This window comes from Schistocerca americana, chromosome 3 (assembly GCF_021461395.2).
Source record: "Schistocerca americana isolate TAMUIC-IGC-003095 chromosome 3, iqSchAmer2.1, whole genome shotgun sequence".
Classification (NCBI taxonomy): domain Eukaryota; kingdom Metazoa; phylum Arthropoda; class Insecta; order Orthoptera; family Acrididae; genus Schistocerca; species Schistocerca americana.
Genome location: NC_060121.1, coordinates 325,058,475 through 325,080,671, shown reverse-complemented (window position 1 = coordinate 325,080,671; position 22,197 = coordinate 325,058,475). Strand labels below are relative to the sequence as shown.

General features: G+C 40.0%; 1 protein-coding gene and 1 long non-coding RNA gene across 2 annotated transcripts in view; one reads left to right on the top strand and one right to left on the bottom strand.

The window, feature by feature from the left end:
* Positions 1-22,197, bottom strand: part of LOC124607061 (uncharacterized protein DDB_G0284459-like) — a 415,556-nt gene that overhangs the window by 191,470 nt on the left and 201,889 nt on the right. The window contains exon 4 of the mRNA XM_047139238.1: positions 16,594-16,659. Coding sequence (XP_046995194.1) covers positions 16,594-16,659 — 66 coding nt within the window. The remainder of the gene's footprint in view (positions 1-16,593; positions 16,660-22,197) is intronic.
* On the top strand, positions 992-12,407 carry LOC124607062. Its single transcript, XR_006978758.1, has 3 exons — positions 992-1,150; positions 4,200-4,292; positions 12,107-12,407. It is a non-coding gene; the product is annotated as an uncharacterized LOC124607062 (long non-coding RNA).

The following is a 22,197-nucleotide window of genomic DNA, read 5'->3' as shown; positions in this document are numbered from 1 at the left end:
TTAAATTTGGAAATTAACACTTCAGCAACAAGCGTGCAATACTCGACTGCATGGAGATAAGTTTGACGGCTCGCGGTTCTTACAAATACCCCCAAGTAGCAAAGTAATACAATTGCTACTTCGGAAATATGGGAATTTCGCCGTTTCAAATAAGTTCTTCCCACAAATTTGGAAGAATTAGCAGATCTCTGTCATGCGTAAGTTATCTTCCCCTCCACATCATTAGTGAAACTGCTGTGCTTATGGTAAACGAAACGTACAAAAGTGATACAAACATATCTCACCAAACCGTTAAAAGCAATAAAACCGCTTATTAAACTAAAATAAATATTTCATGATACATCTAAATCCATGTTTTGTGTGTGGAATTACAGCGCATCTTCTGAAGACTACATGAGAAGTATCACTGGCTCTGTATAGTTAAAATTACTTTCTACGGCATCAAAGAATTCTACATTGCATATACTACGGTACATCCTCAGCTCTGCTGCGGAACTTCACTATTTTTATTTTTAAGACTTAGCTGATAGTTAACAGCCCGTGACAGTGAATACAGACCAGTGGCTGCAACAAATACATTCACACTAAAAAGGCTCCAGTTCTTCGGTATGATTACTAATGAATACCGAGACCATATTAATCCCGTGGCTGTTAGAGCTCCAGACTGTGAAATACTTATTTTATCCGCTGGTCTCTTCAGGTCTCCAAGGCCAGCAATGACAAGCCCCCATTTGAAGACAGGGGACCAAAAAAAAATTGTCTTGGGTCCAGCAGGATGATTCCAAAGCGGCTGAAGACTGGGCGGGACAAACTTGTCGGCAAATGCAATGGTTTTTCTGTATATCACAGACATACTTCACATCACCTTCGTCTCTCGCAGCAGAACAACCCACAAACCTTCACCACACAACTACAACTGTCAACTACACTAGCGCGACCTTCGCGCTGTGAGGTAACATGTGAAAAGCGTCTGGCGTTCGCAAATGCCTACATAGTCACGTGACGTTGCTGAACGCGGAACAGCTGATTCACGTGATCATCGCCATTGTGAAACGTGTTGTAGAACAGGAAATTAATTGCAATTCGACACGGAACATTTATGCAGCACAGTAGCAAAAATATAAAACCTTCAGATTCAGAGAAGTTTCACGTACGTAATAATAATAAGATCTTATAAACTCGAATCACTTTAACCAAGAAATACCGTACCGTTGGTTTTAGATTGACTGAGAGAGAATTGATTTTAATTCACTTTACCAAATTTGCAAATAGTTTAGGTACTACCCCCTTAATATATTTCCTGAATGATTATTAGCAGATATACAATACAAATATAGTAGTGGGCATCGGCAAAAATGGAACTAACTTTTCCATGTTATGTATGTAATGGTAAATCGTTTACAAATAGTAGAAAAAACAATCAGTCCAATACAATGGCAAACGATACACAGTTTGAAGATACATGGCCACCATGCGTTCTTTCCATTATAACTGTTTGCTTTTTACCACACATACGATTCATGCCTCTAGTCTACTACACCACTCATTCCTAAGGTCTTTTATTCAACAGCAAGTGCTAACTCTGTCAAAAGCTTTTGACAGGTCACAAAATAATCCAACTGTCGTTTAATTGTCAATAAATGCATATATATCATCGTCTGTTGATACACTCTTCCAAAACCAAAAAAAGCTGTTGCTGAGGATGTTGTACTTACTAAGAAGCTCAACTATTCTGCTGTGCATAAATTTATTTGGTACATTAGAAAAACTGAGAGAATTGAAATTGGTTCATGGGTTGCAGCATTTGTCTTTTCTCCATTTTTATGAGTTGGTCGGATTTGCCCTTCCTCAAGTGACTTATTAAAAATATGGCAGAGGCCTTTCCTTATTTCTCTACAGTTTTATTTCAGTAATTTACTGGTAATGTTAACAACTTCAGCAAAATTGTGCTGTTTAAAGGCGGAATTATTTTTTTCTATTTCAATCACTGTCTTTTACAGAGCACGCATATCACCTGTTACGTTAATTAGAGTGTTATGTAAGAACTCCATAGCTTTATTTAAAGACTTCAGACACCATGCTGGGTTTGTAATGTTAAAAAATGATTGTTGAAAGTATGTACTGGTCACCATTTTAGGATCATATATATATTGCAGACATTTCTTAAACTGATCATTTCGTTGGCAGCTGAACTATTCCTAGCCTTATTTTTCACATATTTCCATATGACTTTCGTTTTGTTACTAGATTCATCAACTGCTTCTTTTAAGTACCTACATACTTTCAAATTGTTGTACCATCTTCCGTAATACTGTAGAGTACACTTTAGATTGTCTCATCACTCCAGAATTGTTAGGCAGTCTGGCTGACGCATACAAATCCATTTTTACGCAAAATCTTTATGCCCTGAGTAATCTATGGCTTAAACACAGTGTTACAACAGTTTTCTCTAACTCTTTACTTTGGTTACACTTCCTCAAACAGACTTGTAGTTTAAGTAATAAAAAGGCACATTAAGTTTTAAGTTAACATCTGTATCATATACATCAGACCAATTTACTGACTGTAGCTTCTGCCTCTGTCTCTCCATTGTTTCTTTATTTGTTACTCTCACAGCTTTCTAGACAGGTTGTGGTTTTATCTTAAGATGGAACTAAGGGATAGTAAGAATTATAGCCTAACAGCCTATCTAAGACTTGACTGTCAAGCTGCTGTGTCTATATCAGTTAAAGTACTAGAATGACCCGTTACATTAGTGGAAAATTCTGGTACTGGCACTAAATTGTAAGAGCTCATCTGTTGCTTCAGTTCTACTCTTATTACTTTCAACCAAGAAATTTACATTAAAGTCACCTAGTAATATGATTAACTTTTTCTACAATTTTGACAAGACTGCTTCACTTTGTTTGAGAAAGATTCCCAAATTCCCTACAGGTGTCCTGTTAATTGATAATATGGCAACTGATTGGTGTTTTTTTTTTAAATGTCAGTTCTATGCTACACACTCCAAAGTGTTGCTAAACACAAAAATACCTAAAGTTTAGGGCTCAAAGTAGTACATTATTTCTACCGTAAAGCACTACTACGCCTTTCTCCATGGTAGATCTACAATAATGAGATGAGATGCTAAGCTGAATCTGTCAATGCACAACTTGTGAATTCCACTATGACGTAGTGTTCTGTGAAATATAATGTGTCAGGTTGCTTTCCACATTCAGTAAAATTTAGCTTCATTACAACTGGACTATTTTATTTTTAAGTCCTCTTATCTTCTGGTAGAAAATTTCTAGATATTTAGATTTGTTTAAATATGCACTATTTTTAGAATTATCAGTATTGTGTTTCAGGGTAATTTCACTAAGGATACGTATTGGTGGCTTGGGCTTCTGATCTTCTGCTATATGCTCTTCCCCTGCAGTGGTGGATTCCAAAAATCCTCCTGTATTGTGGAAGTCTTCTTTCTTCTCAGCTTTATTACTCTTGGGGATTCCAATAAATCTGGCTGTCTAATGTGTTATGTCACTAGTGCAAGATACTGTCAAATGAGTTGCCAATAATCCTCCTATTCTTACAACCAGATTTTGTACCTCTGTAATGGAACCTTTCACTGAATACAATATTTCTGCATGTAATTTTTGCATGATTCTTTGTTTTGGTATTGGCAATAGCATTTAAGATCTGTCTGTATCCTAGTTCTCTCTTATCTTTAGAATTTGTACACAGCCTATGTCTTGCGGAGGTTCCTTAAGTGAGCTGTCAGCCTCAGTAAATTTAACATGCGTAAATTTGTCACATACTTCCCTTAATTTTTTATTTGCTAAATTTATTTCCTGTTTTACAAATGTGCTTTCTATTAAGTCATACTTATGAGGAATGTTAACTTCAAAAGTGTCCACATGAGATTTTTTAAGCACTTGCATTAGAGCCCTTTTTGCTACGTTGCTTTCTTTTCTATATGCATAGTTCTTTAATAGATTTTCACAACTTTTCAGCACTTCAAAGAGAAGAGCTCTGGGTTCAGTAATGTCTTATTTTAAATTGTTTTTGCATGCTAGACATAATTCCAGCTGCGCCTCTCCTGTAGCTCTCAGATAATATGCACATTTCGTGCCTCTTCATTCCTCTGTTTAAGTTATCATTAGTTTTTGTTTTGTTCACATTTCAAAGCTTTTTATTGTTTACGTTTTGTGGCTTTTCAGTGTTCACATTTTGGTGTCTTTGCTATGGGACTGAAAAAGAAGTTTGGCATCATTGGTACAATATTCATTGTACTTACCGTCTTCATTTTTAAGGTATGAAAGCTTTTTGTTGTTTCTTGTTTGTTTTTGGGCTCTAGAAATTTGGATTGAAGAAAACTGTTTGACATAACATGCATCATGCCATGCTGGTAATTCATTTCCTGTTTATTGAAAGTATGAATAAGTCTTTCAAGATTCCTGACGTATCTTTTGGCCAGTTCCAGACCATTTGACAAGTGAGGGTCCATTTGACCTGTTCCATGTCAAAGAAAATACACAGATACACAAAACACGACATACAGGTTTCAAGAATAAGAGTAGGCCTATATCATTTTCCTACAACAGTGACTAAAGTGGTGTGTGGCTCTGTGGTTAAGTGTGAGACTACGGAGAGAAAAACATACCAATAATGGTTTTTAACCCGTTTTGTGTGCCCCGTATCACTTATTTCAACTTGGGCCATGTTTATTAATGTGAAAAGTGTGGATTGATTCTAGTTTGAAGTCCACATTAAATTGTAGATTACCCTTTGACTGCTAGGTAGACCAGTTCAGATGATGTTAAAAAAGGCATGGCTTGTAATGGGGTCCAATAGCACCATGTCTAGGAATACAGTAGAATTTTCAAACCAACCTTTGGATTGATGGTGGCTTTACCTTTTGTAGAATTACAGTGAAGGTTGGAAGGACTTTTGTTTCCACTGAGCCTAGGGATTTATGTACTCATATGCCCTTATGGTATTTGTAGTTAATAAAAATAGAATGAACTCAGCAACTCAAGGCCATAACACGACAAGTATAAATAATTTCCATGTAGACTATGTATCTCCCTCTAGGGTTCAAACTGGAGTTTTATATCTGGTGCAAAAGTACGTAAAAGGTTGCAAAATCCCCAACTATTTAAAAACAAAGTAAAAGATTATCTCATTAGCAACTCTTTCTACAATTTATCTAAATACTTAAAGTAATAGGTGTCCGTGAAAAGAGGGTACTTGCCCCTCACCCTGCTGCTGCAATCTATTGAGTTTTTATTTATTGCAAAATTCTCATACACTTCCTAATTTATTGCCTGTTATCATGCTAAACATCTCATGTAGCAAATTGTAGCACAATGTGGCCGATCTTTGAGAGACAATACTATGTCTCGAAACTTTCCAATTCATTCATACAAAAAATAAAATTTTAGTGTATCCTCACAGCCTAGTAAATTTCTGCAGACACCCATGGTTTGACTCAAAATTATAAATTCTGTGTATTAGATAAATCCTGCCTTTGCCTGTATATGGACAGCTGAAAGTAAATATGTATGGCACGATTGGCTGCTGAACTTTCCTCAAGAGGTATGTGACCTGTTCGCAAATTCTTTCAATTGGACGCTACTTCAGCAACTTGCGCACTCTTAACCTACACCAGTAATCCTGTCATGGAAGGGAAACCTACAGTTTAACATGACTTACAGAAGCAGCCTTGACCTCACATAATACCAAATTTTAAGAGGTGCAAAGCCCATGTTAAGGTTCAAAAACAGAAAATGACAATAGCCCTCCTAGTGTCCTGGCAGTGAACTTTGAATACGAGAAAAATCTGGTGCAAACATCCGTATTCTTGCTTTATGAAAGATGGTTATCAGATGATGATGATTTTTTCATTTATACATTATGGGTGGGCCTGATAGTCTGGTGGTTGAGCATGTACCTGGAAAGGTTTTTGTTACCATGCAAAGTAATATATTCGAGAACACCCAATAAAAAACTAAAGATTAACTTTTCATAGTGGGAGTTCAGTAATGTAAAATTATGTATATGATATAGTGGTCACCTTTTGGCTGTATTTTTATTTGTAAAACCCAATATTGCAATTTTGACCATAAGCCCATCATCAATTGGAAAGAATCACACTTTAGCAGTATCAAAACGTAAGTCATCCAATGTGATATGTCACAGTAGCTGGTTTCATGGCACTGTTCCTGATTACGACCTTCTTGTGTATATTGCGCACTTGTAAGTATGTTGCTCGTGTACTGCTTCCCATCCATAATACTGGCTGGGGTAATTGATTCCATATTTGTTTTTGTTTCAATTGAAACTGAAGCTGATTTCGTCGCATGGTATTCTGTGGACCCGTGTCTATTTGTTACTGCTTATGAATCTGTGGATGAACTGCTCGATTTAGATGCATTGTAACCATGTTCCTCGTATTCTACGTTATTTTTGTTCACATCCATTTTTAGTATTTTCTCACACTGAATGGATTCTGAGAAGAATGATTCTACCACACTGATTTCCGTTAAAATCTATTGTTTGTAGTACCGGTACATGTTAATAACAAGTGAATATATTTGCATAACTACTGCTGCCTTTGGTAGCGTTTGCAAGGAAGTATGCTCTACTCATTAACACTACAAAGCGTATCCATCAACATCTACTTCCATACTCTGCAAGCCACTGTGAAATGTGCGAAACTCTCAATCATTGGCAAGAATCAACAACATTCAAAGCAGAATTACATAGGTACTCATTCTGGACAAAATGTAATGCAGTTGAATACTGTACTAAGTCTGCCAAAAGCTGCTAAAATGGAGTTCCATGTATGGAAAACGGATGCAACAAAATAAATTAAAATAACAGACATACATTTACAATGCCTTTATATCAAACAGTTTACACACAGATTTACAGCAGCAAATACTCAATCATGAGCCCACAGAACACGATGTGACAAAATCAGCTTCTATTTATAGTGCACACAAGAAATTGTAATCATAAGTACAATGCTATGGAACTATGTAGTTTCAGTTTTGAAAGAAACCAAAACAAATATGATAGACTTTATTTAAATGATCCAATAAGATACCAATAAGATACCCTGATGATGGACAGATAAAATTGCAGCACTCTAAGTGGCTGGGCGTTGAACCAAGGTCGTGTTACTGGAAGTCCCTGCATGAGTTTCACCCCCAAGTTTGAATCATTAGACCAATAAGACTGACTGACTGACTGGACAACTGATAGTGGTCTGTGCAAAGATATTACAGAAACACTTTGTTTGAAGTGTTAGATAAAGATAGCAGCTAAATAGTACAGGAGCAGGAATAGTGGCTAATTTCAATGAAGCTACTTCTCAATTAATACACATATGTTAAAAAAAAAGTGTCAAATACTTGAGAGGTGACAGTACTCAACGAAACAAGAAAAATGGGTCCAATGAACATGGGTCTGGAAACGCATAAACATGGGTTTATGGGAAGAGCTGCGCGACACTTGGTTGTGGATATTAGCACAGTCATTGCATTGGTGTTCCGTAAGATGTGCCGGCAGGGTATTACGATGTGTTACTCACAGTACTCTATCTACCATTAGCTGGTCTGCAGTCAATTGTGTCTTCAAGTTGACATGTAGTCTATGTTAGTTTTCATCATGTTTATGTGCATTATTGTACTATTCTGTCAACTCTGGGTAATATCATGTTTCACCTTCTTTCAAATGCCGAATTCACTTATGTGTTTACTGTTACTGCACTGTTTGTACGTACAAATGGTGTAGTACGTTTACTTTTTCTCTCTTCTGCCACTTGTTAGCAATGGAAGTCTACTACCCAACAAGTGAAATGGCGGATAGGATATTGTGCTATGGTTTAGCAAATGGACGTAGCCTGCGAGCCCGTGCTGTCTATGTTGAAAAATATCCACAGCACAGATAAGCTGTTTGGCACTTTTCCTGTGTCTGAGGAGCACAGGTACCCTTGCATCTTGGAAGACAGACATTGGAAGGTCCCACGCAGTCCGCACACCTGACATGGATGAGCGTATGCTATGTTCGAGGAAGAAACCCCTGGGACCAGTGTGCAATGATTAGCAGCAACAGAAGACATGTCTCATTCTCTTATCTGGGGAGGTACTTCATGAACAGTTGCTGTACCCATATCAACAGTGCATTCAAGGCCCTAAGGCCACAGGATCAGATGGCAGATGGCGGTTTGTCAGTTGCTGTTGCAGAAGTGTGCTGCACATCCACTGTTCACATCCAAGAGTTTATTTACTGATGTGGCAGGGTTCACAAGAGATGGTCATGTGAATTTCCATAACCAGCATGTATGGGCAGATATCGTCAAGCAATTCAGGAAAGAGAGCATCAACACCATTTCTCAATTAACATATGGGCAGGCTTACTTGGCAATTGATTAATAGGGCCATACATGATACCACAAAGGTTAACTGGGGTACATTATCTGGACTTTCTCATTAATGTATTGTCTATCTTTCTGGAGACTGTGCCATTGCAGCAACCAATACAAATGTGATTCATGCATGACTTTTGTCACAACGTGCATGAACATCACATCTAATGCAGACATTTCAGGACCACTGGATTCGTTGGTGGTGGAGGGGGAGAGGGGAGGGGGCAGCTTGTTCATCCCCCAGACGTCAATCCTCTAGATTTTTTGTTATGGAGACACTTGAATGAATTGGCCTACACCATGCCAATCAATGATGTGCTGACACTACAAGGTCGTATCTTCAATTCGTGCCAGCAGGTACAACAACAACCGGCTATATTTCAAAGGGTGGATCATTCCTTACACCGGAGGGCAGAGGAGTGCTCTAATGGCTCTGAGCACTATGGGACTTAACATCTATGGTCATCAGTCCCCTAGAACTTAGAACTACTTAGACCTAACTAACCTAAGGACAGCACACAACACCCAGTCATCACGAGGCAGAGAAAATCCCTGACCCCGCCGGGAATCGAACCCGGGAACCCGGGCAGAGGAGTGCACTGTCATGAATAAACACCATGTTGATTACCTCTTGTAAACAGGCCTTTATCGCAGAAAGTATACATTTCTGGACCCATGTTTATTGGACTTGTTTTTCTTGTTTTAATGAGTACTACCAACTCTCAAAATATTCTACATGTTATTTTGAACACTCTGTGTAAAGTAATTTTGTAGCTATTACCATAATAATTAGTTTAAGTAGATAAGCACTAGGTGCAATTTGTTGTTAGTATAAATTACAGAAGTAGCCAGGAATGGTTGCTCAGAATGAGATTTATGGAACACGAGTTGTTAATGAATGAATGAAGTAATTGAATGCTGTTTGCTGTTATTCTTCCAACTGAAAAGTGCCGGACTTCTTTGGGTTCTAAAAGATACCAGTACCATTGTACCTTCAATGCATGATATTTTCTCTCTTGTTGCAAGACAATGTCAAAAACTGCTAAAAATGTGAATGTAGAAAGTATTCAAACAACATCAAAATAAAATTTATGAGACTTATTACAAATACAGGTACTACCGGAGGAAAGGTACTCAGAGATTAATGTGGATTCTGAACCACATGTTGTTGCTCATATATCTTCACATAACTGAGAAGTGAAGGCTAGCTGTTAAACACATGTTTAATGTGCTTCTCTAGTGTATAGGGTTCTTAAGATTGAGAACACATAAGCTTGTATTATTGCAACTGCTGATTCAATAAGCAATGCAACAGATTTTTCCTTGGCCAGTGTTGGTTGAAAAAATGTTGAATTTGTTGTGGGACAACATGGGATATTCCCACTTTAGCCCCTATAGTTTCATGAAGTTCCAATTGGTGGAGGCGCTATACGTAGCCTTCAAAATTGTCTGGAATGGAGGTGCATTCCAAGCAGAGATCTGTAATTGAGTTTTGTTTAGCAGAAAACCAGAGCATCACAAATTTTCATAGGCTCTTGCAGAATGTCTGTGGAGACCTGATAATGAAGAAAAGCATGGTGAGTCATTGGGTAAGGCATCTGTAATCATCGTAACATCACACAAACCATCCGTACTCCTGTGTCTCGTCTGGCTGCACACAGATGTGACTCGTACAATGTTGGGACATGCAGAGACACACTCTTGCTATGAGCGACCAATCACAATCAAATACCTTGCTGCACAACTGGTTGTCTCTGTTGGTGGTGCTGGCACACTTGTTCATTAGTTGGGGTACTCAAAGGTGTGTGTCTGCTGTGCTCCTCGCTGCCTAAGAGAAGACCATCAACAAAAGACAATCTGTGCGGAATTGCTTGTGTGTTAGGAGGCTAGTCGTTAGAACTTTTTGTAGAACATCATCCCAGGCAGTGAGACATGGGTTTGTCACTTTGAACTGAAAACAAAACAGCAATACATGAAGTGGTGCCACATCATCTCTTCTCTGAAAATTGACTTCAGCATGTTTGTCACCACAAAACTACTTCTTCATCAAAACACAAGGCCTCACACAAGTCTCTGACCTGAGAAGAGCTCTGAAAACGTCACTGGACTGTCCTTCCTCATCCATCCTCCAGGCCAGTCCTTCTGACTTCAATTTGTTTGACCCTATAAAGGATGCACTATCAGGAGGTTGTTGATGTAGCACAAAATTGGTTCCAACATCGACCAGTAGAGTGGTACCATGCAGGCATACAGGTCCTCCCAGGAAGATGGAGTAAGGCCATCAGATTGAAAGAGAGTAATGTTAAAAAATAAGGTTTTATAGCCAAAAGAGTGGTGTACTGCAATGCTGAATAAAACCAAATCTGCTTGCAGAAAAAAATATGTTGCATTACTTATTGAACACCTCTCATAATATTTGTCCAATAATTAATAGTGAGATTAAATTTATTGCTGTTAACAGTCCTGTATTTCCAAATAGTGTAAGTTGCTATAATACATGTCTTGACTACTGCTAAGGAACATAGAGGTTGTTCGACAGGAGTAATCATAGGCAGTGGTGGTTGACATGAAACACAATACATATGTAATAGAGGTGGAGTGGTATATTTATAATGAAAAATGGTACAGATTTTACCATATGGGAAAGCAAGGCAACAGGCATAAGTAACGTTAATGTTTGTCACGCACTCCCAACATAAAGGTCAGTATCAGATTCTCAGTAAGAAATATGCCCTCCTCAGGCACTAGTGTATACTTGGGATATTGTCCCACTCCTATCTCAAGGCAGTTTTCAGTTCCTGCATGGTTTGGGGAGAATATGTTCACTGAGAAACATCTGCCAAGAGCATTCCAGGCACGCTTCATGGGTTCACATCAAGGGCATATGCAGGCAATTCCATACCTTCAGTATAGTCTCTCACCAGTGTGCCCGACATATCAGCAGTTCTGAGTGGATGGATACTGTGGTTCATAACCAAAAAGTCAGGTCCTGCAACACCCCTAAACAGGTGGACATGATCCAGCATAATCTCCTTGCAATAATGCTGTGCTGTAAGGGTACTTTCACACAAAAATATGAAGTGATGTTTGGCTACGTATCGATTCTGTTGCGAAGCGGTGGTCCATCTACCACCACCAGCATGCTTTCACATAGTGTTTCCACCTTTAGTGGCCTTTATTAATTCTGAGATGACACTTTTGGACACATCCATTAATGTGGCCTATTTAGTGACACTACGACCAGCTTTGAGCAGTCCAGCTGCTCGTCCACGATCATAAGGACTCAAATGATGTCTTGCAGACATGTTGCCATACCACTCGGAATGTCAAACTAATCAGTTCTGAAACAATCTTCAACAGACGCCATACGACATGAAGTGTCGAATCCACACAGAACGTTCATGCAATCTTCACTACAGTTAAAACGTTCCGCCCTCTACATTTTTTTACTATCATTGATTGGTTGTTCCTTTGCACGTGGTAATTATTCCTTAGCAATTGTCAAGGAGTGTATATGTTGCACTATAATCTTCTTTACTCACAGATGTCTGTACCACAGTTGGTAGATATGTCCTTAAATTATCTTTAAGATAAAGATCTTAAGACTTTAATAACTTTAAAACTATGCTAGACAATAACAAATGGTTTTTAGCATGTAATATGATAACTCTTAAAGTTTTTTGTATCTTCCAGGTGATGTAATTTTGATGCAGAATTGAACCTGAAAGCTTGATAAAATGTGGTCGCCATGGGAGAAAGCTCAGTCTGTGGGTTGGTTCATACTGATGACATCCAATACCCAGTATGCAAGCCAGCTGCCAGCCTGGCCGAAATTACTTCATTGTAGGAACTCACCGTATGCCAATAATGGTATTTCCACATTCAAAGCACCCAAAATGTTTAACTTATGGAATAAAAATTAATGTATGTCTTTGTTATATCATGTAATCACAGTTCAAACATTAAAATTGCTTTTTCTTGAGTTCCATAAAAATTGATTTACTTGGTTCTTTCCCATCACCCTTCAGGTAACAATGGTAAACTGTGTTTTTGTTATGTTGAGATTTTGTTGTTATTTGCCACCTGTGAGAGAGCAGCTCCAGTTGGCCTACACGCTCAAAACTGTAAGATAACCTTAACTTCGTATGAATAACCAATTTCTGATCAAGACTCACGTAACACTGCAATATCAGCATCTCATGAAATAACTATGCTCTGTACTGATCTGGTATTATACTTTCAAGTCGATTGATTTTTCTGTATATCGAATGCTGAAACTTCCATCTAAGGTATAGTTTGATGTGTTGCTCACACAAGAAGGAAGCTGTGTTCCTTATGTATAAGTGCTGTACAGTCTACAAAATTCATGGCCTGAGTTTATACCTGTTATTGAGATGGGATTCAGTAAACTTCTATTTATTGAAAGAAATGGTGCAAAAAAGTGGTTAAGTGCCAGACTACAAATTCTACAAAAATTACAAATAAATCCAAGCCTAGGGTTCGATCTGTAGCAAGTCCTAGGATTTTTACCTGTCACTGTGTTATCTCTGGCAATGTTTGTTATTGTGAAAAGTACCGAGTTGCACCGTGGTTTCAAGCCCACATTAACCTGTACGTCTCCCTATAACTGGCTGTGTAAGTCAGCTAAAAGTTCGGAAGAACGAAAAAATATACCATTTCCAGCAGGACATGTCCAGGAAAGCAGTGTGGAGTTCAAGCCAACCTTCTGGTTGTTTCCATTACGTTGCACTTGTATAATAATGCAAGTCAAGTGTGTTGTGTGATGTCCTTAGGTTAGTTAGGTTTAAGTAGTTCTAAGTTCTAGAGGACTGATGACCATAGATGTTAAGTCCCATAGTGCTCAGAGCCAATTGAGCCAAGTCAAGTGTTCAATTATTCTCAGGAATAGTTTATAGAACTTTTAAAGCAGATGCATTGAATGTTTCACTGAAATGGGTGACCAGGGATACTGTACAATCATAAAATTTTATGTTATTGATGGATTATATCCAACAGAAATTATTCTAAAAATGGTGAAGGTATTTAAGTAGTCTGCTCCCTCTTTAAGGACTGCAAGGGGGGGGGGGGGGTGCAAATTCAAACCTTGCCATACTTCTCTTGGTGGTGCTGATCCTAGAGAAGGGTGCCCATAAACCGCAAACACAGATGAAACCACAGAGGATGCACATAGTATGCTACTTCCCTTTCGACTTAGGGTCTGTTAATAGTTGACACCACAGGTAAAGCGGACGAAAGAAAGTGTAGCAGAAAAAAAAATTGCGGAATTGTCACTGTTCGTACAACACTTGTCTGTCACCTCACACCAGAAAGAAACTAAAATCAGTGGGTGTCAACTGCTGTCCCTCTACCAGAAAGGTTGAAGTGAATTTCATCCACTGAAAGAATTATTGATAGTGTTTTCTGAGATGCGGAAAGTATTATAAATATTGGTTGCGTTGTGAAGTGTATAACAGTAACTGTGAAATGAAGTGCAAATATTTTGGACCAATGGATGTAAAAGTACGAGGGAAAAGGCATGTTCTCCAAAAGAGTCGAAACTTTTCGCTAGTCCTAAATACTTGTCCACAAAGGTGCTTTCACTATGACGAAACTGACAGATTTTAAATATGAATTGTTAAAACATTCTGCGTAGTCACAAGAATGTGAAGTCTCTGACTTGAAGTTTTTTCATACTGTTCATGCATTCCGCAAAGACAGCACAGTGACTTCTCAGGTAAGCATTTTTAACCCAACAGTCACTGCAGCTTAATTTATGACTGTATCTGTTAACTCTATATGGTGTAGCTCTCTTGTCTGCACGGTAGCAAGTGTCTTCCATGTAAAATCTAACGATACACTTGTCAACTATTAATTTTGCGAGAGGAGTACACACTACATGCACATACAATCCTAATGTTTATTCTGTGCCCCCTTCACGTATAATAGCAAGAGATAAAACAGCAGTTCAACTAATCGAGTATAACACACTGACGGAAAAATATCGCAACAACAAGGAGTTATGCGACATGATGAAAGATGGTATGGGTGTTTCTATGTCTGAAAGATGGTATCAATTCTAAATCACACCAGATGCGTAAGAGTACGGCTAGTAGTGCCACTATGAGGACGCTTTACCTATGCCCGATGAAATGGTCATGAGCATTAGTTACCTTTGAGAATGGACGTGGTGAGATAATGTTGGTTAAGAATGCCCTTTAAGGTGACAAAGATGCCATTATCAACATCTCACTGATTTGAACGAAGTCGTGTAACAGGGCTATGAGAAGTTGGATGTTCTTTCTGCAATCTTGCAGAAGAACTTGGCAGGAATGTAGCCACCGTATATGATTGCTGCCAGCGACGTTCATGAGAATTTACCGTCGCAAGAAGACGGGCTCCGGGCGGTCACGTGGCGCTACCGAGAGGGAAGACCATCATGTTCAGTGTATGATTATGGTGCATCATACTGCATCTGCAGCAGCAATTGGCACCACAGTGACACAACAAACTGTTACAAATCAGTTATTTCAAGGACAGCTACAAGACAGACACCCCTTTGCGTTCAATCTGACCCCAAACCATCGCCATTTTTTACTTCAGTGGTGTCAAGCAAGAGCTCACTTGAGAGCGGGCTGGAGTCTGTTACGTTTTCTGATAAAAGTTGGTTCTGCCTCGGTGTCAGTATGGCCATAGGTTTGTTAGAAAGAGGCAGTTGAGGGCCTGCAACCAACCTGTATGCGGCCTAAATGCACTGTACTGCACCTGGTGTTATGGTCTGGGGTGCGTATTCGTATGTCAGCATGAGCACTCTCGTAGTTATCCCATGCACCCTGACAGCAAAATTGTATGTCAGTCTGGTAATTCGACCTGTTGTGAAGCCATTCATGAACAGCATCCTAGGGGGAGTTTTCCAACAGGATAACGTTCGCCCACATACCCTTATTGTAACACAACATGCTCTACAGGGTATTGCCATGGCGCATGAGCTTGCTCAATCAGTAGACCTGTCTCCAATCGAGAACATAAGGGACATCATCGGACGACAACTGCAGCGTCATCCACGAACAGCATTAACCATAGCTGAATTGACTGACGAAATACAACAGGCATGGAATTTCATCACACAGACAGTCATCTGATACCTGTACCACACAATGCATGCATGTTTGCATGCCTGCATTCCACATTCTGTCATTTACACCATTTATTAATGTAGCGGCATTTCACAATCGCAGTGGCTTATCTCTACTTACGTTAACCTGTGATCTTGCAATGTTAAGCACCTAAATATGTTACATAGACAAACGTATTTCCAAAATTTCATTACTCTACATTAATTATTTTTTGGTGTAGCGATTTTTTTATGTCAGTGTATTACGACTGGATAAAGTGATCCAGCAAAGGGAAGCCAACCAGGAACTTACATGGGAATGACAGAACTGAGTTCCGCAAGCGAACATGTACATTTCTGACTGTCGTCAGCCAAAATAGACGCTGATTGACAGAAAGAAACAGAAGAACGAAAAATCGAATATCCTCATCAACAGCAAATAATTCTCTCAAACAGAAACAGAAGGAAAATCGAAAGTAAGAAAAAAACAGTATCTTCTGGAACACAAAAAAAAAACTCGTCTGCAAAGTGTCTCCAAACAAATTAATTGCACAGAAATGCAGATGTGACTTTGATGATAATGGGATACACAGTGATGAATGTAAAGAATGGTGGTGTGACGACTGTATGGATTGTGAATTGTGAAGGTATATGAGATTTGTGTGACAACTCTGAAGAATTTCATGTGCAAACTCTTGCTCGTCTGAAAACGCACTCTTGTGCTCCTTTGCGGGTAAGAATGCATGCTGAATGCTTTTTAGTCCCATTCTGACGATGTCTGTCTTAAGAATAAAAATGCATTTATTTTCACGAGGATTAAAATGTTGGAGCGTAAACGACGGGTTGATGTATATATATAGTTAGAATACAGTACAACATTAAGTAGCCAGCTGCATTTTTTTTCTTCAACTCTGTACTCTGACGCAAACCTCCCGTATACTATAATGATAACCACATTTCACGTCATATACGGGTAAAGGATATGTTATAATATACATCGGTATTAAGGAATCAAACTTTAATGTGAAAAATAAAAATTACCACTTGCCGGTCTAGCAGCAATACTTACCAATTTTCCTTCAGTAAGTATTTCTCTGGATGCATTTTCAGATCATCTACAAACGCTGCCAGTGCTCTGGAAAAGAAATAAAACGATTTGAAAAAAAAGTTCTGATTCGACAGGAGTGTGAACAGAAGAGCGAATTCAGTAAATTGGAAAGTACATCCTCGGTGGCCCACTATGTTCACATCCATTCAGGACGGAAGGGAGATTGTTGTTTAACACCCTGTCGACAGTGAGGGAACCATCCCAGCACTTGCCTTTGCGGGATTAGAGAAACCAAGGTGAACTTCAACCTGGAGGACAAAATAGTGGTCTGAATCTGGGTCCTTCTGAATCAAAGTCCAGAGCTTTATTTTTTTATACAAAATTGTCAGCGCCGCATATGTTCATCAACCCTTCTTATGACGCGTTCCAGCATCAGGCATCATCAGAGGTGAGACGTCAAAAGCGGGAAGGACGTATCGTATAATGTCCGACGGGTAGACGAAGTTTCTGCATTTGGTGATAATAAGAAGAATTTGTTGTTCGAATAGCCACACGCACACTAAAACATACGACATTTCGGATACAAGGTACCTCTGATGTAAAACCCTATTTAGTTACGAAGTTTTTGTTGTATACGGTTTGGTGTTAACCAGTTTGCCCTCTGTTTCGGTACCAGTCAGCGTGCAGAGCTGCAGAATACGCCAGAACATTTATCAGTAGAGTGTGATGGGGATTTATCTGGAAACAGATGGATTTTGGTGGTGCCTCAGTATTGCAAGTGCTTACACTTTTTAGAAGTTCGAATGCTACCTTAGGCAATCTACATCTACACGCATACTCCGTATGGTGCGTGGCGGAGGATAACCTTTCCTGTTCCACTCGCAAATAGCACTAGGGAACAATGACTAATTGGTCGAGGCGTGCCACTATAGTTAAAAGACGAACCAGTGGTGTTGGTCTACAACTCTAGGAGTTTGACTATCGCAGCAAGCTTCGGAATCGGTGACACACAAGCGCCTTCTCTGGAGAATGGTGGAACAGATAACAGGTAATCTTAGTCTATATCAACACTTATTTTGATTCTTTGCCCGCCCAGAAGCCTCCATTTTAATTTTATCAAAATTTGGTGTTTTTTCACACATCGCATGTAAAAAAAGTGGAAGAACTGAATCATTCGGATCACTAGGTATAATTTAAGCTATACTATCGATTGGATTAATAGGACTTATCATACGAGCACACCACATATTTACAGTTGGAATGGATGTTGATATAAGAGCATATTTCACATCAGCAACAATAATTATTGCTGTACCAACGGATGTTAAGGTATTCAGATGATTGGCAACAGAAAGTACATCGGTACCCATCTCGACCATATGCTGCCTATGAGCACTTGCAATTAGAACAGGGGTTAACAACTCTCTAATTCTGAGCGTGAGCATTCGAATCTGTTGAGGCACTTGCTTGGGGAGCACTTGGGCCGTGATAAGGAGTGAGAGAAATGGTCGCAACTACACTGGAAAAGCGCACTCTGTGAAATAGGGGATGGTCAGTTTTGACTGTGGTGCCGCATAAAAGCAGCAGAGACGAGTCATTTTTGTGTAACACCGATTGTTACGGCGTAAAGCCAAGGGCCGGCACGCCATTCGGGAAAGACAGAGCAGAGAGGGCTGTGAGAAGAGGTCAGCCAATCGCTCACTGACCGACACGTCTCCAGGACGACGACGACGCAGTAGCGCCATCTACACGAACAGCAGCCTCAAGACTAGCGACTTGCATCGATGAGTCGAAGTTCATTACTTCGCTTGAACCCTCTATGTATATAAGACTTTGGGATTGTTATACTGAAAAAACTTGATTATTTTACATATTGCCATTTGCCTGCAAAACATCTGTATAATATTCAAAGTTAATTATTGCAGTTTACTTTTTTGTAATAAAACTCATTAATACGATTTCTTTGAATGTTGTCTAGCGATCCGAGAAAGCGGGTTTCCTAGACACCCCATATTCAACAACTAGGTGATCAAAAGTATCCAGACACCTAGCTGAAGATGACTTACAAGTTCCTGGCGCCCTCCATCGGTAATGCTGAAATTCAATATGGTTTTGGCCCACTCTTAGCCCTGATGACAGCTTCCACTCTCGCAGGCACACGTTCAGTCAGGTGCTGGAAGGCTTCTTGAGGAATGGCAGCCCATTCTTCACGGAGTGCTGCATTGAGGAGAGGTATCGATGTCGGTCAGTGAGGCCTGGCACGAAGTCGGCGTTCCAAAACATCCCAAAGGTGTTCTATGGGATTCAGGGCAGGACTCTGTCCAGGCCAATCCATTACAGGGATGTTATTGTCGTGTAACCACTACGCCACAGGCCGTGCATTATGAACAGGTGCTCGATCGTGTTGAAAGATACAATCGTCATCCTGGGATTTCTCTACAAACAGTGGGAATCAAGAAGGTGCTTAAAGCATCCATGTAAGCCCGTGCTGTGATAGTGCCACGCAAAACAACAAGGGGTGCAAGCCCCCTCAATGAAAAAATACGACCTAGCAATAACACCACCGCCTCCGAATTTTACTGTTGGCACCACACACGCTGGCAGATGACGTTCACCGGGCATCCGCCATACCCACACCCTGCCATCGGATCGCCACATTGTGTACCGTAATTCGTCACTCCACACAACGTTTTTCCACTGTTCAATCGTACAGTGTTTACGCTCCTTACACCAAGCGAGGCGTCGTTTGGCGGTTACCGGCTTATGAGCAGCCGATCGACCATGTAACCCAAGTTTTCTCATCTCCCGCCTAACTGTCATAGTACTTGCAGTGGATCCTGATGCAGTTTGGAATTTCTGTGTGATGGTCGGGATAGGTTTCTGCCTATTACACATTACGAGCCTCTGCAACTGTCGGCAGTCTCTGTTAGTCAACAGACGAGGTCGGCCTGTGTGCTTTTGTGCTGTACGTGTCCCTTCACGTTTCCACTTCACTATCACATCGAAAACAGTGGACCTAGGGATGTTCAGGAGTGTGGAAATCTCGCGAACAGACGTATGACCCAAGGGACACCCAATCACCTGAATGTTCGAAGTCCGTGAGTCCCGCGGAGCGCCCCATGCTGCTCTCTCACGATGTCTAATTACCACTAAGGTCGCCGATATTGAGTACCTGGCCGTAGGTGGCAGCACAATGTACCTAATATGAAAAAAGTATGTTTTTGGGGGTGTCCGGATACTTTTGATCACATAGTGTAACATCAATAATGTACTCACATTTCAAACGATCTAGGATGTATCCAAACAAATTATTGATTTTCCCACTGTTTCCCCAAATACTAAAAGGACCCAAAGACTCAGACTCGCAGAACTAAATCGAGCAGTTAAAGTCTGAGGAACCTACGGTTTTAGGAGAACACTCTTATGATTTGTCCAGCGTACCATTTGATCCATCAAACTGACTGACGGACATGGGAAGAGTTACACCATGAACACACTGAGAGAACGTTACCAAGTAGATACTCCAATATTTGCATAGCTGTTTATTAGTTCATAGTATTATTGACGCACATTGTCAGTACTGACACTCAAATCGTTTTAATACTCTTTGCCGTATTAAAATTGTTAGTTCTTAGATAACGACGATATAAGAAGTGATAGTTTATGCGTGAAACCCTGGTCCTATATAAGAGAAGGTCTGATGACCCTAATCAGATCATGTTCGATAGGCAAATAAATAGATGATCCCTTGATGTCTCAGAATGTGTCCTACCAACCGATCGCTTCTTCTAGTCAGGCTGTGCCACAAGTTTATTTTCTCCTTAATTCTATTCTCCTCATTAGTTACGTCATCTACCCACGTAATATTCAGCACTCTTCTGTAACACATTTCAAAAGCTTCTATTCTCTTCTTGAATAAATTGTTTATCGCTCATGTTTCACTTACGCAAGGCTACACCCCAGACAAATACCTTCACTAAAGACCTCCTAACACTAAAATCTATGTCAACAAATTTCTCTTGTTCAGAAACGCTTTTTTTGTCATTGCCAGTCTGCATTTGATACCCTGTCTACTTCGGCCATCATTAGTTATTTTGCTGTCCGAATGGCAAAACTGATCTACTACTTTAAGTGCCACGTTCCCCATTGTAATTCCCTTTAATTCGATTAACTTCCATTACCATTGTTTTGCTTTTGTTGATATTCGTCTTATATCCTCCTTTCAAGAGACTGTCCATTCCGTCCAACTGCCCTTCCTAGTCCTTTGCTATCTCTGATAGAATTGTAGTGTCATTGGTACACCTCAAAGTTTTTAATTATTATCCCTGAACTTTAATTCTTTCTACGGATTTTTCTTTGGTTTTATTTACTGCTTGCTCAATTTACAGATTGAATGACGTCGGCGACAGGCTGTAACTCCGTCTCAATCACTTCTCAACCACTGCTTCCGTTTTATGTCCCTCGGTTCGTATAACTACCGATTGGCTTCTGTACACGCAGTAAATAACATTTCGCTCCCTGTATTTTACTATTGCTACCTTCCTAGTTTCAAAAGATTGTGCTGTAGTTAGCACTGTCGAAAGCTTCCGCTAAATCTACAAATTCTATAAATGTAGGTTTGCCTTTGCTTAACGTATCACCTGAGAGGTGTAGCGACAGTACTGAATCGGGTGTTGCTACATATTTCCGGAAGCAAAATGATAATCCCCGCGGTCGCCTTCTATCAATTTTTCCATTCTTCTGTAAACAATCCGTGTCAGTATTTTGCAATCGTAACTTTAAATTGATAGTTCGAGCATATGTGTATTAAAATTTCATCCTTATGAAAGATTATTTTCAGTGCTAAGTGCATGAAGAGCCATTATTAGAGATGAAAAATGGTGTGAGACAAATTATTGTTATTATTTCGACGTGTCTAACGTTACTGGATCTTCTGAGGTGGATATCGCAACACTGCTTCTCCAGAGGACGTGCACATGGATCTTATCGCCATCTTTCAGGCTTTGAGAAAGGGCGAATCACTGGCATGAGAAACATGGGGGACGTCATATCACATATTGCACAGACAATTGGCCTTAGTGCAACTAGTGCAGAACGAGTGATGACGAGGTGGTCTCGAGACAGAAGTGGGGCAAGAAGAGCAGGCGTGGGTCCCTCCAGAAGGACTGTACCATGCTCGACGAGAAGATCATAGGATTGTTTGACTGGCTACGACGAATACACGAATGACAACAGCTGAAATCCAGGCAGAGGTTAGAGGCATTGCCATGCGTCGTTCGCCGCTGACACGACGCCATAGACAACAGGGACTTGCTTGGTGCAGAGCCAGAGTCGACTGAGGCACTGAGAGGCATTCCGAAGGTGTTCAGTGATGGATCTAGCTCCTGTCGGAGGCGGTTAGATCGACGCCAGTGTGTCGATAGACAACCTCCTGGAAGGTCGCAGGGGGCAGCGATACCCATAGCACTCCAACTCCAGGAGCCTTGGGCGTGGGGAGCTATTGGATATGGCAACAGTACTGATTTGATAATTGTGGCATGTAAGTAAATAACGGGTCAAGCGCCAAAAAAAAGACAATTTGAGTTATCGGTGAAATTCCGCTGTAAATGCCGAGGCCAATAACAT